The sequence below is a fragment of the Triticum dicoccoides genome, chromosome 5B, assembly GCF_002162155.2.
Source record: "Triticum dicoccoides isolate Atlit2015 ecotype Zavitan chromosome 5B, WEW_v2.0, whole genome shotgun sequence".
Lineage (NCBI taxonomy): Eukaryota > Viridiplantae > Streptophyta > Magnoliopsida > Poales > Poaceae > Triticum > Triticum dicoccoides.
Genome location: NC_041389.1, coordinates 370,748,528 through 370,765,301, shown reverse-complemented (window position 1 = coordinate 370,765,301; position 16,774 = coordinate 370,748,528). Strand labels below are relative to the sequence as shown.

The 16,774-nt window shown below is 50.6% G+C and overlaps 1 protein-coding gene across 1 annotated transcript; it reads right to left on the bottom strand.

The window, feature by feature from the left end:
- Positions 1-12,358: 12,358 nt before the first annotated feature.
- On the bottom strand, positions 12,359-16,774 carry LOC119309209 (MND1-interacting protein 1-like). Its single transcript, XM_037585242.1, has 2 exons — positions 15,173-16,774; positions 12,359-13,156 (listed from the first exon to the last, which is right to left on the bottom strand). The coding sequence occupies exons 1-2, from the start codon at positions 16,628-16,630 to the stop codon at positions 12,635-12,637; spliced, it is 1,980 nt and encodes a 659-aa protein (XP_037441139.1). The 5' UTR covers positions 16,631-16,774; the 3' UTR covers positions 12,359-12,634.

The window sequence follows — 16,774 nt, the reverse complement described above, 5'->3', positions numbered from 1 at the left end:
TCACCCCCTTCGGCACCCTAGCGGCTACCGCACCGACCGGCTCGGCCATGGCCGCTGGCTGCGTGCGTGCCCCTTCCAGCCCGAACATGTCCGGCGCGCCAAAGGGTGTGGCCTGGACATTGTCCGGCCATGTGTGGTGCTGCCCTGGACGTGTCCGGCTGGACATTGTCCAGTGGCCCAGTGCTACTGTCAGTAAAAAAAAGGAATATCAAAATAAATAAATAATAATAATAATAATAAAATTAATTAATTAATTAATTAATTAATTAAGGAATTAATTAAGTTAATTAATTATAATTAGGTTAACCTAATCACTAATTAAACTAATTAACTGTTAGTTAATTAAACAGTGTATGACATGCGGGACCCACACGTCAGATTGACCCAGTCAACTCCTTGTTGACTGCTGACATCATGATGACGTCAGCGTGCACTATTCTGGATAATGTTAGAATTAAATAGTTAAATAAATTCTAAAAATGATTAAAACTTTAGAAAATCATATCTTTTAATCCGTAACTCGGATTAAAATATTTTCAACATGAAAGTTGCTCAGAACGACGAGACGAATCCGGATACGCAACCCGTTCGTCCGCCACACACCCCTAACATATCAAACTCGCAACTTTCCCCCTCCGGCTCCTCTGCCCGAAAACACGGAACACCGGGAATACTTTCCCGGATGATTTCCCCCTTCGCCAGCATCACCTCATACTGCGTTAGGACACACCTAGCACCGCTCTTTGTCATGTCTTGCGTCGTCTTGCTTATGTTTGCACTGTATTTATTGTTTCTTCCCCCTCTTCTCTTCGGTAGACTACGAGACCGACGCTGCTGCTGCCCAGTTCGACTACGGAGTTGACGACCCCTCTCTCTCTTGCCAGAGCAACCAGGCAAGCCCCCCCCCCTTGATCACCAGATATCGCCTATTCTACTCTATACTGCTTGCATTAGAGTAGTGTAGCATGTTACTGCTTTCCGTTGATCCTATTCTGATGCATAGCCTGACATTGTTGCTACACCTGTTGATACCTTACCTGCAATCCTAAATGCTTAGTATAGGATGCTAGTTTATCATCATTGGCCCTACATTCTTGTCAGTCTGCCTTGCTATACTATTGGGCTGTGATCACTCGGGAGGTGATCACGGGTATATACTATACATACATACATACTATACAGATGGTGACTATAGTCGGGTCAGCTCGAAGAGTACCCGCGAGTGATTCACGGATTGGGGGCTGAAAGGACCTTTGTCCCGACGGCCCTCTGTGTGGATCTTTGTGGCGGAGCGACAGGGCAGGTTGAGACCGCCTAGGAGAGAGGTGGGCCTGGCCCTGTTCGGCGTTCGCGGACACTTAACACGCTTAACGAGATCTTGGTATTTGATCTGAGTTGGCTACGAGCCTATACGCACTAACCATCTACGCGGGAGTAGTTATGGGTATCCCGACGTCGTGGTATCAGCCGAAGCACTTCAGACGTCAGCGACGGAGCGGCGCGCGCCGAATTGGACTGGAACGCCACTAGGCTAGGTCTGCTTTCGGCCGCCCTCGCAACGTGCAGGTGTGCTATGGGCGATGGGCCCAGACCCCTGTGCGCTTAGGTTTAGACCGGCGTGTTGGCCTCTCTGTTTTGCCTAGGTGGGGCTGCGACGTGTTGATCTTCCGAGGCCGGGCATGACCCAGGAAAGTGTGTCCGGCCAAATGGGATCGAGCGTGTTGGGTTATGTGGTGCACCCCTGCAGGGAAGTTAATCTATTCGAATAGCCGTGATCTTCGGTAACAGGACGACTTGGAGTTGTACCTTGACCTTATGACAACTAGAACCGGATACTTAATAAAACACACCCTTCCAAGTGCCAGATACAACCGGTGGTCGCTCTCCCTCAGGGATACGAGGAGAGGATCGCCGGGTAGGATTATGCTATGAGATGTTACTTGGAGATGCTACTTGGAGGACTTCGACCTACCCTCTTCTGCCTGTTGCAAGACGAAGGTGACCAGAAGCGTAGTCTTCGATAAGACTAGCTATCCCCCTCTTATTCTGGCATTCTGCAGTTCAGTCCACTGATATGGCCCTTTACACATATACCCATGCATATGTAGTGTAGTTCCTTGCTTGCGAGTACTTTGGATGAGTACTCACGGTTGCTTTCTCCCCCTTTTCTCCCCTTTTCCTTTCTTTCTGGTTGTCGCAACCAGGTGCTGGAGTCCAGGAGCCAGACGCCACCGTCGACAACGACCCCTACTACACCGGAGGTGCCTACTACTACGTGTTGCCCGCTGACGACGACCTGGAGTAGTTTAGGAGGATCCCAGGCAGGAGGCCTGCGCCTCTTTCGATCTGTATCCCAGTTTGTGCTAGCCTTCTTAAGGCAACTTGTTTAACTTATGTCTGTACTCAGATATTGTTGCTTCCGCTGACTCGTCTATGATCGAGCACTTGTATTCGAGCCCTCGAGGCCCCTGGCTTGTATTATGATGCTTGTATGACTTATTTTATTTGTAGAGTTGTGTTGTGATATCTTCCCGTGAGTCCCTGATCTTGATCGTACACATTTGCGTGCCGACTCCGTCGCCCGAAGCCGTCCCGGACGCCGCCGGACTTCCCCGTCTACACGCGTCGTCCCCGTCAACCTCCCTGAGCCCCGCTGCCTTGACCCTACGGATCCACGGTGAGGCCCCCGGCCTCTCTTCCTCTTGCTCCTCGCACCGTCCCGTAGTCGTGCACGTGCCGCCCGGTGCTCGTGCTCGCTGTGAGCACGCGCGCACCCGCGCGCCCCGTCGCGCCCGTTGTCGCTCGTGCCACCTGCGGTTGTTGCCGCCCACGCCGCCGTCCCGCTCCGCCTGCAGCCCCCGTGCACTACTCCTGCCTTCCCCGCTGACGACCGCCGGGCCCGCACCTCGCCGAGACCACGTGCGTGGCGTCCCGGTACCTCGCCGCCCCTGGCTGCCTCCTTGTCGCCGGCGGCAGCGCCACTGGCCGCGCCCGAGGCCATCGCTTGGGCTTGCCCCGGTGGGCGCTCGTGGCCGTGCCCGTGAGCCCGCGCGCCCACACGCCCATAACCACTAAGGCCCCTATGGGCCTATGACAAACGGGGCCCACGCCCAGAACGAAAATTAAAAAAAAAGAGAATTAAAAAATATATATAATAAGTAAATAATTAATAATAAAATTAATGAATTAATTAATTAATTAACTAATTAATTAACTTAATTAATTCTGATTAAATTAACTAAATAAGATTAATTAACCTAATTAACTAATTAACTTAATTAACTGAAACAGTCAATGACATGCGGGACCCACATGTCAGCTTGACCCAGTCAACACCTCTGTTGACTGATGATGTCATGCTGACGTCATGCTGATGCAGTAATGCCATTTTCGGATTAAATTAATAATAATAATTTATAAGTTGATTAAATCTTTTAAAATTAATATAAGGTAAACCGTAGCTCGGATCGAAAAACTTTGTACATGAAAGTTGCTCAGAACGACGAGACGATTCCGGATACGCAGTCCGTTCGTCCGCCACACACCCCTAACCTATCGAACTCGCAACTTTCCCCCTCCGGTTCATCTGTCCGAAAACGCGAAACACCGGGAATACTTTCCCGGATGTTTCCCCCCTTAACCGGTACCACCTCATACCACGTTAGGGCACGCCTAGCATCGCTTCTTGACATGTCATGCATCGATATGCATCTGTTTACTTGGTATTCATTGTTTCTTCCCCCTCTTCTCTCCGGTAGACTACGAGACCGACGCTGAAGCTGACCAGTTCAACTACGGAGTTGACGACCCCTCCTTCTTGCCAGAGCAACCAGGCAAGCCCCCCCTTGATCACCAGATATCGCCTATTCTCCTCTATACTGCTTGCATTAGAGTAGTGTAGCATGTTACTGCTTTCGTTAATCCTATTCTGATGCATAGCCTGACATTGTCGCTACATCTGTTGATACCTTACCTGCAATCCTAAATGCTTAGTATAGGATGCTAGTTTATCATCATTGGCCCTATATTCTTGTCAGTCTGCCTTGCTATACTATCGGGCCGTGATCACTTGGGAGGTGATCACGGGTACATACTATACATACATACATACTATACAGATGGTGACTAAAGTCGGGTCAGCTCATTGAGTACCCGCAAGTGATTCTGACGAGGGGGCTGAAAGGACAGGTGGCTCCATCCCGGTAGAGGTGGGCCTGGGTTCCCGACGGCCCTCGACTGTTACTTTGTGGCGGAGCGACAGGGCAGGATGAGACCACCTAGGAGACAGGTGGGCCTGGCCCTGTTCGGCGTTCGCGGATACTTAACACGCTTAACGAGATCTTGGTATTTGATCTGAGTCGGCTACGAGCCTATACGCACTAACCATCTACGCGGGAGTAGTTATGGGTATCCCGGCGTCGTGGTATCAGCCGAAGCACTTCAGACGTCAGCGACGGAGCGGCGCGCGCCGGATTGGAACGTAAGCCTGCTCTTGTATTAAGGGGGCTAGTTCTGCTTCCGGCCGCCCACGCAACGTGCAGGTGTGCTATGGGCGATGGGCCCAGACCCCTGTGCGCTTAGGTTTAGACCGGCGTGCTGGCCTCTCTGTTTTGCCTAGGTGGGGCTGCGACGTGTTGATCTTCCGAGGCCGGGCATGACCCAGGAAAGTGTGTCCGGCCAAATGGGATCGAGCGTGTTGGGCTATGTGGTGCACCCCTGCAGGGAAGTTAATCTATTCGAATAGCCGTGATCTTCGGTAACAGGACGACTTGGAGTTGTACCTTGACCTTATGACAACTAGAACCGGATACTTAATAAAACACACCCTTCCAAGTGCCAGATACAACCGGTGGTCGCTCTACCTCAGGGATATGAGGAGGGGATCGCCGGGTAGGATTATGCTATGTGATGCTATTTGGAGATGCTACTTGGAGACGCTACTTGGAGGACTTCAATCTACTCTCTTATACTTGATGCAAGACGGAGGCTGCCAGAAGCATAGTCTTCGACAGGATTAGCTATCCCTCTCTTATTCTGGCATTCTGCAGTTCAGTCCACTGATATGGCCTCCTTAAACATATACCCATGCATATGTAGTGTAGTTCCTTGCTTGCGAGTACTTTGGATGAGTACTCACGGTTGCTTTCTCCCCCCTTTTCCCCCTTTCTTTCGTTCTGGTTGTCGCGACCAGATACTGGAGTCCAGGAGCCAGACGCCACCGTCGACGACGACCCCTACTACACCGGAGGTGCCTACTACTACGTGCAGCCCGCTGACGACGACCAGGAGTAGTTTAGGAGGATCCCAGGCAGGAGGCCTGCGCCTCTTTCGATCTGTATCCCAGTTTGTGCTAGCCTTCTTAAGGCAACTTGTTTAACTTATGTCTGTACTCAGATATTGTTGCTTCCGCTGACTCGTCTATGATCGAGCACTTGTATTCGAGCCCTCGAGGCCCCTGGCTTGTATTATGATGCTTGTATGACTTATTTATGTTTTAGAGTTGTGTTGTGATATCTTCCCGTGAGTCCCTGATCTTGATCGTACACATTTGCGTGCATGATTAGTGTACGATTAAATCGGGGGCGTCACAGTACTTGTGCCAGGTCTCGACTGGCTCCCCATTTCACTTTGGGGTACTTTGGCAACAGGCTATAATAAATCTCTCTTATCCTTTTTCGTCTGGCGTCCCCGAGTACTTGGGATTTGAGAAGCCGGATTTCTCGTCCTTTTAGGCCTTTGTACGGGAGCGGGTATACCATCATTTTTCTTCGGTATTTCAACCCTTTCCAGTGCATTGCGCGCGTGCACATGCAATTTTGTCACAGTCTTTAAGTCACTAAAGTGGTCAGGCAGTTGATTTGCTAAAGATTGCAAATCTATTATCTTTTGGACTTCTCTCTCAGTCTCAGCAGTGCGCGGGTCATGAGAGTGGATCCCCGTGGCTTGCCACGTGATTTCTCGACTTTTAGCATCAAGGGGTTGATTCTCTCTCCCTAAAGTCGGGAAAAGATCCTCGTCAAAAATGCAATCAGCAAAACGAGTCATGTGATAGTCTCCTATCATGGGGTCCAGATACCTGATTATGGACACAGTCTCACAACCAACGTATATCCCCAACTTACGGAGCGGGCCCATCGCCGATCGCTGAGGGGGTGGTATTGGTACATATACCTGGCAACCAAACCTACGAAGGTGGGAAATTTTCGGTGCCGACCCTTGCGCAAGTTGAACAGGAGAGTGGATGTTGTAGGCCGACGGTCGAAAGTTGATGAGATTAGCCACGTGTAACACCGCGTGGCCCCAACATGTAGTTGGTAAATTACAACCCTGAAGGAGCGGTCGGGCAATGAATTTAATTCTTTTAATCAATGCATCGGCAAGTCCATTTTGTGTATGAACATGTGGTACCGAGTGCTCAACTTTGATCCCCATTGCCATGCAATAATCATCGAACGCCTTTGAAGTAAATTCTATGGCGTTGTCCATTCGAATAGACTTTATACGATAATCCAGAAAATTATTCCTCATTTGTATGATCTGTGAGATCAATTTCACAAAGGCATGGTTCCGTGTTGACAACAGGCAAACATTGGACCATTTAGAGGAAGCATCAATGAGCACCATGAAGTACCGAAATGGCCCCGTGAGGGGCTGAATTGGACCGCATATGTCCCCTTGGATACATTCCAAGAACGCGGGGATTTCATCCCTCACCTTGAGGGGCGATGGCCTAATGACTAACTTCCCCTTAGAGCATGCGGAGCACACGAAATCATCGGGATTCGGGAAATTCTTCATGTTAACATTATGGCCATGCGAGTTGTTAATTATATTTCTCATCATCCTAAGTCCGGGGTGGTCTAACCTATTGTGCTAGAGGCAGAAGAGTTCAGAGCTTCTAAAGACGGTCTTGAGGGTAGTGTACACAAGCGGTGCTACTATCTTAGTGTAGTATAGCCCTGTGTCAAATGAAGGAAGCCTTTCGATAACATGTTTACCACCTACATCCCGCTTTGTGATGAGTAGGCACTCCTTGCCGTTTTCATCATCGGTCTTAGCACGGAAACCATTAGCGCGGATGTCTCTAAAGCTCAAAAGAGTACGAGTCGACTCCGGGTACAACAACACATCATTAGTGATCAAAGTTGTTCCCATAGGGAGTATAATAGTGGCTCATCCGGAGCCAACTATGTGAAAACCGCAGCCGGCGATTGTCATAATACTTCCCGGAGATTTTTTAATGGACTCAAAGTACTTAGTTTCTCATAAAATGGTATGAGTGGTGGCGCTATCGGCAAGGCACATTTCCTCCATTCGGGTGCCACACGCATTCTAAAATATGACATCTAATTAATGTAATGAGGAAGAAAATACATTAAAAAATAAATACACACATCTCAGAACATAACGTGCTATCATGTATAAATAATGGAATAAATGAATGAAATAAATGTCATCCAATCGCCAAAGTAAAGAATAAGTTTATGCTCTCATAGAGCTTACAACCAAATCGAATTTATTCAATTTTATTGTATCAAATCATGAAATCATGATAACCAAAGAGGTATACTAAGTGGACTCGGTGAAGAAGCCATTCACTTCAGCCGCAATCTCCCTACTAGTGAGCTGATCCTCCTTAGAAATCATCTTGGGGGCAACATCAATGTCTAGTGGCGGCGCCGCCGAGGCAACCATGTGGTCAACCTCCATGGCGACGTGGGCGTCGGTAGAGACCGCCAAAGCTGTCGCGATGGGCACCACGGGGGTCGCCTCTATGGGCGCAGCAGGGGGCGTAGCGATCATCACGGGCGCCGCCATGGGTGCCGGTGGTGCTCCCTCCTGAACCAAGGCGAGGTGCGTCTCACGCGCCTTCCGAGCCTTGTATGCTTGAACGACCTCCGGTGGTGCGCGGCACTGGCGGGAGAAATGCTCCACCGAGCCACAACGGAAGCAGTCCTGAGGCCTCTGCCCTCCCTTGCACGGCTTGTTCTACTTAGCCGGGGAGGGGGTGAGGGCCCTTCTTCTTGCCCTTGCGGCCCCTCTTCTTTTGTTGAGGCTTGCGGACTTTGAGAGTGTTCACCTCCTGGCGAGAACTCCCCCCAAGTGGTTGCGCGACAAAATTCTTTTTGAGAACCTCGTCCTGCGCCTCCGCCACCTGGAGGACGTCAATCAACTCTGAATACCTCGTGTAGTTCCCCTGGCGGTAGTTCCATGAGGACTAGACCGCGTCGGGGTGGAAAGTGGATAGGGTTTTCTCAATCTTCTGGGAGTCGATAATCTTAGTACCACACAACCGAAGAGTCATACAAATCTGGTGCAGAGCCGAATTGTACTCCACAACCGTCTTGAAGTCTGCAAACCTCAGACGGATCCACTCTGCCTCTGCACGTGGCTTCACAGTGTACTTCAGCCGCTCAAACCGCTGCTTAAGAGCGGTCCAAAGGCCAGAAGCACTGCGCTCAGCCATATACTCATCTTTCAGAGTAGGTGACATGTGATGACGGAGAAAGTGCAGAGCCTGCGCATTCTCAGTTTCGAACTTGGGATCAGTGGCGGCCACCTGGGCCCCCTTACCGATCGCCCTCGGGAGGGTTTTGCCCTGGAGAAAAATCTCGCAGTCCGAGGACCATGACAGGTAGTTCAGCCCTGTCTGGGCCAACTCAGGAAACTCCTTATTAACGATTCCGGCCATCTGCAATTTTATGCAAAAATCATGAGATTACAGCAGGTAATCTTTTGCATAAATGCGATGTTGATAAACTTATTCAATAAAAAGACGTTCCAATATTTCGAAACATGCTATTATATGACTTACTAAATGATTAAGAGTGTTAAACAATTAATCTACAGCAGTAAAATCATACAATAATATCATGTTACAGAAGATAGCATGTTAAGCGCATCTAGTACGTGAAAAATAGCCCAAAAAGTGAATTCCCGAGGCATTTTAAAACCCAAATACGCGTTTTCAGCGAAAGCAGACAGTTCCAGGGGGTTCTACGCGAAATATTGCTGCAGGAATAAAACTCGCGTAAAAATTGAAAACTACAGGGGCTAAACCACAATATTTCCATGCTGCAGCCGGCGCCACTTATTTTCATCAGGGTCTCCACAGCCCGCGGCCCAGCCGGGCCCAGCAGCCAGCCCGCACCACCTTCTTTTTATTATTGGGGCGCCACGGCTGCGGCCCAAACGAGGCCCAGTGGCCAGCGGGCCGGCCCATGCGCGGCGCTGCCACCTGCCCACAGTGATGCTAGGGTTTCCCCTAGCGCCCGAGCGGCGGCGGCTAGCCCGCAGGCACCCATGTCGGGCGCGCTCGAGGGAGCGGCGGCCTGCAACGGGCAGGTGCGGCCACTCGGAGCGGCGCGGCCAGCGCAGCCAGCGGCCATGGCGCGGCCACAACGCGGCCAGCGGGCGCGCGGCGACGTGGCAACAGCCATCGGGGCGGGCGCGAGAAGCAGCCACGAGCAGGGCGGCGCGGCGGCGCGTGCAGCAGGCACGCGAGGGGCCAGCAGGGCCATGGCGACGCCGGCGGCGACGGGGATGGCCAGCAGGGCCATGGCGACGCCGGCGGCGACGGGGACGTCGTCATCTGCCTCGGGATGGCAAGATCGTGCGTCTTCGGGACGTCACGACGTGTGTACGTCGGGTACAACATGGCGGTGCCGTGCTCATCTGGAGTACGTGTAATCACCGTCTCCCTAGGGTGTAGTCAACAAATCTCTCTTGATCCAAGAACGCCGACATTGGTCGGCGACATATTCGTCCGCTCAGTTCTTGGGAGAGAAATCCACACCATAGGTAGAATTATCCGAAAAATAATCTAATCGCAAAAACGGAATTGCAGTAACGAGAGGAATCCATTTTTGCAAAGAGTGGGGATCGGATCGTATACCTCCGCGGGATTGACGAAAGCCTGCGTGATGCAGGCTTGACGGAGAGTTGATGGAGCGAAGCGTGCTGATAACGTGTTCCGCAACTCCGCCGGCGAGTCCGGTCCGAGGTTGCGGAGCGAGGGCGAGCATCGTAGACGAAGTAGTTAAACACACAAAGTAAATGATACAGAGAGATATGGAGAAGACCAGCTTTATTAATCAATGATCAGGTGTTACAATGATGGCTGCTCGTTGCTTTATATAGGGACTAGGGGATCAAGGGATAAGTACCCACTTAACATAAACGTAAAGTGGGAGAAACAGGAGGGGCTAGCCCGTGTGATATGCATGAGGCCGCCGCCACCCCTCGGTAAAACTTAACAGAAGAAACCATGGTAAAACATAACAGAAGAAACCACCCACCGTGCGACTGAGACAACAATGCTTCTGGCACTTGTTTGAAACGCACCACACTGATTGTAAAGAACTCTCCTCGTTTCAAATGGGTACATAGCATCTGCAGCCACAGGTTGCAAATCTGGGCCCTTAAACGTTCGCGGACGCGCCCGTGGATAGTGGCCGGACAGGTCTTAAAATTTACCATTTGCAATCACATATCCTATTTCCGGAACACCTATTACATGCATCGTCATGCATAACGATCATCTCGTCCATCTTGGGCCGGCTGGGCTGTTAAAGCACACCGAAAATTGCTCATACTTAAGATTTTCACACCCGTATTAGTCCCAACTCGCCACGTGACGAGCTAGTCGAGCCAGGTCGTGCAGAAGCGATAAGCTTCTGACATCATTGGATCCTTTGTAAAGAAAATAGACCCTGACTATGAATCTTCTATGTGATAAACAGAGTCTATCTCCTTCACCACGGAAATATTCATGTGCGTACTGTTTTCTATGAATCGCAGATGAACAAATTAAAAATTCTATTGTCACTGTAGTAGGGGTATCGATGTACATGAACGAGGCGAACTTGACAGTCGACAAACAATCATCAGTTAATGAAATGTAGCCTAGTCTCAAGTTATCTCGCTCACGCAACGACAAATGATAGACCTACAAAACAGCAAAGAAGCTTGCCGACATGCGCTGGCGCGGCTATTTAAGCCGGTCGGCGTCCGCCTCGCCCAGTGATGTGGGACTAAAATTTGGGTGCACCGATGAGAGAGAGAATGGAGCTTCAGTTGCTGTAGGTGGGACCGCTAAGACCTGCAGCAGGGTCGGCGGATGCGTCCGGGTGCGCCCGGGCACCCCCATATCCGTCCCATATTTGAGCTGGATATGAGGGGTGCCGGTCAGCCCGGGTGTTTGAGGCCCGTTTGAGGCGCCCGGCTGGGTCAGATTTTTGTGACCGGTGAGTAACCAGGCGGGCCGCCCGGGCGTTTGAGGCGGGTTGAGCATCTACAACCGGAGCCTATATCCCCTCAAATGTCTGATCAGCCTGCCCAGTCACTGTGTGAAAGAAAATTGCCACCCAACCTGGCAAACGCAGCCTAAATGTTTGGTTAACAGGTATCTCCCATACCGAATCCATATGTAGGGAGAATATACTGAAACTCATGGACGCGCCCGCCACGTCGGGGCTGGCGGATGGGCCAATGCTGAAACCCGTTAGTCTGACAGGCACCTCCTCCAGCTAGTTGAGGACGCATTCATATCGCCGCTCCGATGCCCCACCCGAGGGACAAGTCCAGCTATTTAAGTCAGACGGCAACGCAACCCTAGCCCCGTCCCATCCTTATCCCTCGTGTTTGCGTTGTCGTTGCCCCCTACTCTCTCTATTCCACTTTGAATCTAAGGTCCGCCGACGCCAACATCATCATGGTCTGCGGCAAGATCACCTACCACAAGCTCCTGATGCCGGATCTCGGGCGGAAATCTAGTCAGAGATGCATGCCACAGAGAAGGCCCGCGCCACGCATTGCGTCGCACACATTGCACTCGGCCTACCTCCGGATAGTCCGGGCGAGGAGGCGTCGGAGCACGAGAACGTGTGGGCTGAGCAGAAGGAGGTGGCGCTGAAGCAGGAGTAGGAGCCGCCATCAGAGGAGGAGGACGAGGCATCTGACACCGGAGCAGGCCAAATTTAGGATTCGGGCTCGTCCAAGCGAAGGAGGCAACGGAACAGCAGGCCATCCTAGACTCCATCCAGTCCAAGACGAAGGTGGAGGTGAACCGCTCGCACCCGAGGAGGCACCGCCGTTTCCCCAGTGGACGCAAGAAGAGAGACGGAGGGGAGTTATGTAGCCTTCATCAGGTGGACACCCCCATGGCCAGGCAAAACGCGAGCAAGAATACCTGCTTTACGGTCACCATTGACGGCAAGGGGAGGCCAAGCTCCTCGCTACCAAAACCTATTTCCTCAGGGTACAGCCTGCGCGAGATATCTCGCCCAAAAATTTCCCCACCAACAAGAACATCAAGCACATCTACAAAAATCAAGCAATAAACTAGAGAACACACACATCATTTTAAGTTCAACTGACTCATATTTCCAAAGGGTTCCTCTGCTCCTGTTCAACTTTTCGACCAAAAAAGGTTTGACATGTACCCATATACCCCGACAGCAGCATTCAGCATATATCCATGAACAGCTGAACCAAGTAAAACTTATGAGACGGAGCTGACATATAACTCTTTCTTCACAAAGGTAAAAAAAAGAAAAGGCAAAGATGACCACGAGTTCAGTTTTTCTTTGCCCCAAGCGAAACCAAGTCTGCAGCAGCATCACCACCAGGTGCCTCAGTTGGAGGAGGCACCGAAAACCCTGATCCTCTCCTCGATCTTGGCGTTGCAGCTGGGGCAGCGAACCGCGCCTTTCTCCTCATGCTGCTTGTTGCAGCCAACACACAGCACCTGGTGAGCACACTGCAGCAGCATCACGCAAGCCTCCTCCCTCTTGCAGATAATGCAGCCTCTGCGGCGGCCTGTATTCTGGATAGGCTCCTGCTGCCTGTTGGATGCGGGCGGTGCCTTCTGGTTGGGCTGCTTGGGTGCCCGCGCTGTATTGCGGTCAGTCATAGCCGGAGAATAGGCTGATGGAAGTGTCGGCCCATTTGCACCCATGGACTTCTGCAGACGGGATAACTGATCCTGGAGCCTCCGGAGGTCATCTTTGTAGCACTGGGACTCTACTTCTGTCTTCCGGCGAATTTCTTCAAGTCGGCGATCAGCATCAGCTTTCGCAGATTCCCGCTTCCCACGTTCCTGTTCTGCAAGTGCCAAGTTGTCTTCTGTGGTCTTTGTGTCTTCTCTAATTTTAACCTACAAACCAAACACATGTTACAAATCAATCTGTCAGACAAATAAATACCCAAAATGTGCGAGACACATTGAAAGCATAGAAGTGTGATGTCAACAGTTTCAAAAATGAAGTTATGGTACAATGTAGTATTTGTGTAGATAATGAATTTATTACTCCCTCCGATCCATATTAGTTGTCGCTGATCAGCGACAACTAATATGGATCGGAGGGAGTAGTTATATTATAAACCAGGAAACAAGAATAACAGTTTTAAATCCCCAATAGGGATTTCTGAGACACGTAAACTAGTTAATGGTGCAATAACAATACTGTAATGTGCACAAACCAATAATAAACTCTAGTGGAAATAGAGGAAAAAGGTTTGTGATAACTGACCAAATTAACATGAAGTTAAGAAGCATGAAAGGAAACAAAGAAATTAGAATTACAGATATCAAATAACCCTGTTTAGTACCTACCGCTTTGAAAGAAAACTTAACAACTGTACTTCTAACCTAACATTACAATGGATAACTGGTGCGATCAATATTTTAGTTCTGACAGGCATTAACAGGCAATTAGCATTAACTACATTCTCGCTGCAGTATCACAATAAATAAAAGATGGTGGCACATTTTTATTTCTGTGATCAATCAAACAGCTGAAAGAAATTTATAATGATGTGGACGAGAACGCAGGAAAATCAGGTAGTGGGGGCTACTATTTAGATATAGTAGATTCAAACAGCAAGGCCAGCAAAGCAGCCAAGGATATAATGTAGAAAGAAGCAACAATTTACAGTTGACAAATAAGGCCCATAACTTCTGAGTTAAAACATGGTCTTCGAGTCGATGAGTCGTTCTGGGGTAGCGATTCGTGACGAGTCGAGCCTGACCGATCGACTAGTCACGACTAGTCGAGGGGTTTGAGTCAACCCTGGCAGTGCGACTCGTCGACTAGTCACGTGACCCAAAAACAGTGGTTAAAAAACAAATGCTAAAGTTCCAAAGCAGCGAGAATTTGAGAAAGCATGTGCAATGTTCTAACAGAACACATCACAAAGGTATCCTTTTGTCCAGGTAATGAATTTACCGAAAAGCTACCATACAATTCTATTTTATATTCTTTTTCAACTATCCATAGGTTGTATACATCAAATAAATATATACTGATTTGCGAATTTAGACAAGCAATTACATTCAGAACAGAAACTGAGGGAGGCGATCTAACATGATTCCCAATTTATCATGGTTACCTGGCAATCTGGGACATAGTATAACCAGGCCAACACAGAAGATCAAAATGCATAGCACGCCACAAGCAGAAAAAACATGGCAGGGCATAGGCTTGTTCTATGTGTGGTGCACACTATTTTTCAGGATGACGAGTTTTGAGATTATGATTTTGACTAACAAGATAAAAACAAGACAAATCATTAGTAAAGCATGTAATAATACTGGCCCTCGCAGCAAAGCAAGAAAGTTGCAGTTACTAAGCAATAGGTTACAGTTATGGATGAACGCTGATGCTGGTAGCTGCATGACACAAATTTTTTAACAAGAACAGTGATGAATGATAGCTACACCAATGCTGATCAACAAGTGGCAGGGTCCCCCAGTAACTACCATCTAGCACCAACAGACGAGTGCATAATCACTGACTCTGTGCTTGTTCACTATTAAGCCTGACCATTTTGTGCTAACTCTGGAACAACAACCATGAGAAGACGCATAACAATTTGTATGCCTAAATATTTTACTTCTTATAAAATTAGGCTTTTACCACCAGTTGTACTCCTATAAGAGGGCACCATAGCCCATCAGGATCACTACTACTTTATAAGATGACTAGCTGAGCATGAAGCGTAGTGGTTAGCTCCAATGCAGCTACAAATGATCTAAACTCAGCAACCTCTCCTAGTAGGAAGGATGTGCTTGTGACCTGTTTGTAACTGCTAGCTAATAAAAAGTAGAAGCACATAAAGCTTATAGACACTAAAGCAACAATCATGATATACTGTGCAAAATCAATCTCACCTCCATATTTCTTATTGACTTGTTGACCCCAGCCAGCTCCTTATCTGCCTGTGCGATCTTCGCCTTGCATTCAGCGATCTCCTCCTGCAGCTTGGCCTTTTGCCGCTCCCACAGCTCAAGCTTTTTGCTGTCTTTCTTCTCTTTCTTTAGCAGTATCTGGCATTGCCGTTCAGTCTCCGATGCACTCAGCTTCGCAGCTTCCATCTCAGCACGTATTTCTGCATTCTCCATTTCCAGTTTCTGCACACTAGCATTACTCCGGTCAAGCTGCCCACTCTTCTTCTTCAGCTCATACTCCAGACGTGTGAGGCGCTTCATTGTCTCATCCTCCAGTGACTGCTTATCATTCTTCCGCCGCTGGTTATCATCATGCTCCATCCGCAGCATGCGCAACTCAGTGAGATCATTGCCAAGTTTACGAGCAGCCTGTACCGCCTTCTTCTGGGCCCACTCCTTGCGCTCCTTGAGCTGCTCCTCCATCTCCCGCGTCTGTTTAATGAGGTCACGCACCATCTCATTCTTGGGATCAGGCTTCTCCGCAGGAGGGTCCTTCTTGTCAATGTCCAGCGACTCAAGCTCCATCACCACAGACTCGATGAGATCATCGGTGGACACCTTCATAGCAAAGGACTGCTTGGGCTGCCCCTGCCCATCTGGGGCAGCAGGGGCCGGGGCAGCGCTGCCGCCAGACCGTGACCATGTGTTCTTAACGCATGAGACCACACCAGCAGTGCTCTCGGTGTGCGGGCGCGTGCTGTCAGTGTGGGCGCGCATCGCAAGACGCATGAATGTTTCAGGGTCAAACATGTGGTTCTCTGTGGCCGTGGTCGCATGGAAGTGGCAGTAGCCACGCTGCCCTGGGGCGGGTGCGGCTGGGGAAGGCGCATCACTCTCGGCGGTGGAGAAGCCAGAGTGGGGCGACTTATCGGTGAAGGAGGCTCCCATGTTGATGGCCTGCTCAAGGCGGAGGTCGTTGGCGAGGAGGCACCACATGGCCTCGACACGGGAGATGGTGGGACGGCTGCTCTGAAGGAGGCAGACGAGGCCCGCTAGGGAGTACTCCTCGAGGCGGCGGAGGTCGGCGAACCCCCCGGCTCCGCCGGGGGCATCTGGATCGTTGAGGAAAGAGCGGGCGTTGGCGACGATGTTATCGACAGGGTCGTCAAGCTTGCCGTAGCAGTGGCCCGCGCGCAGGACGGCCCGGAGCGCGGCGTCCTCGGCGTAGCCGAGCTCAGCGAGGCCGGCCAGCGCCGCCGCGTAGGCCTCCTCCAGCCTCTTGAGGAGGCGGTCCTCCAGCTCGTCCGCCGTCGAGCGGCCCCACGGAGACACGTCGTCAGAGGCCTGCGCGGACAGATCGGGATCGGGGGTGGGGTTAAGGGCGAGCAGGGTTGCTGGCGTGCGGACGGGCCGGCCCTTGCGCGCGGCGCGGGACCCGCGTTCGCGGGGCTGGCCGGCCATCGGAGGGGGGACGGCGGCCGGAGGTTTTAGGGTGGGGCGGAGGCGATCGGCGATGGGATCGGAGTTAGGGTGGATGGGCGGCGCGGATAGCCGGATACCACGTCGATGGGTGTGCCTAAATGGTGACCGGGTCTGGGGTGGAGT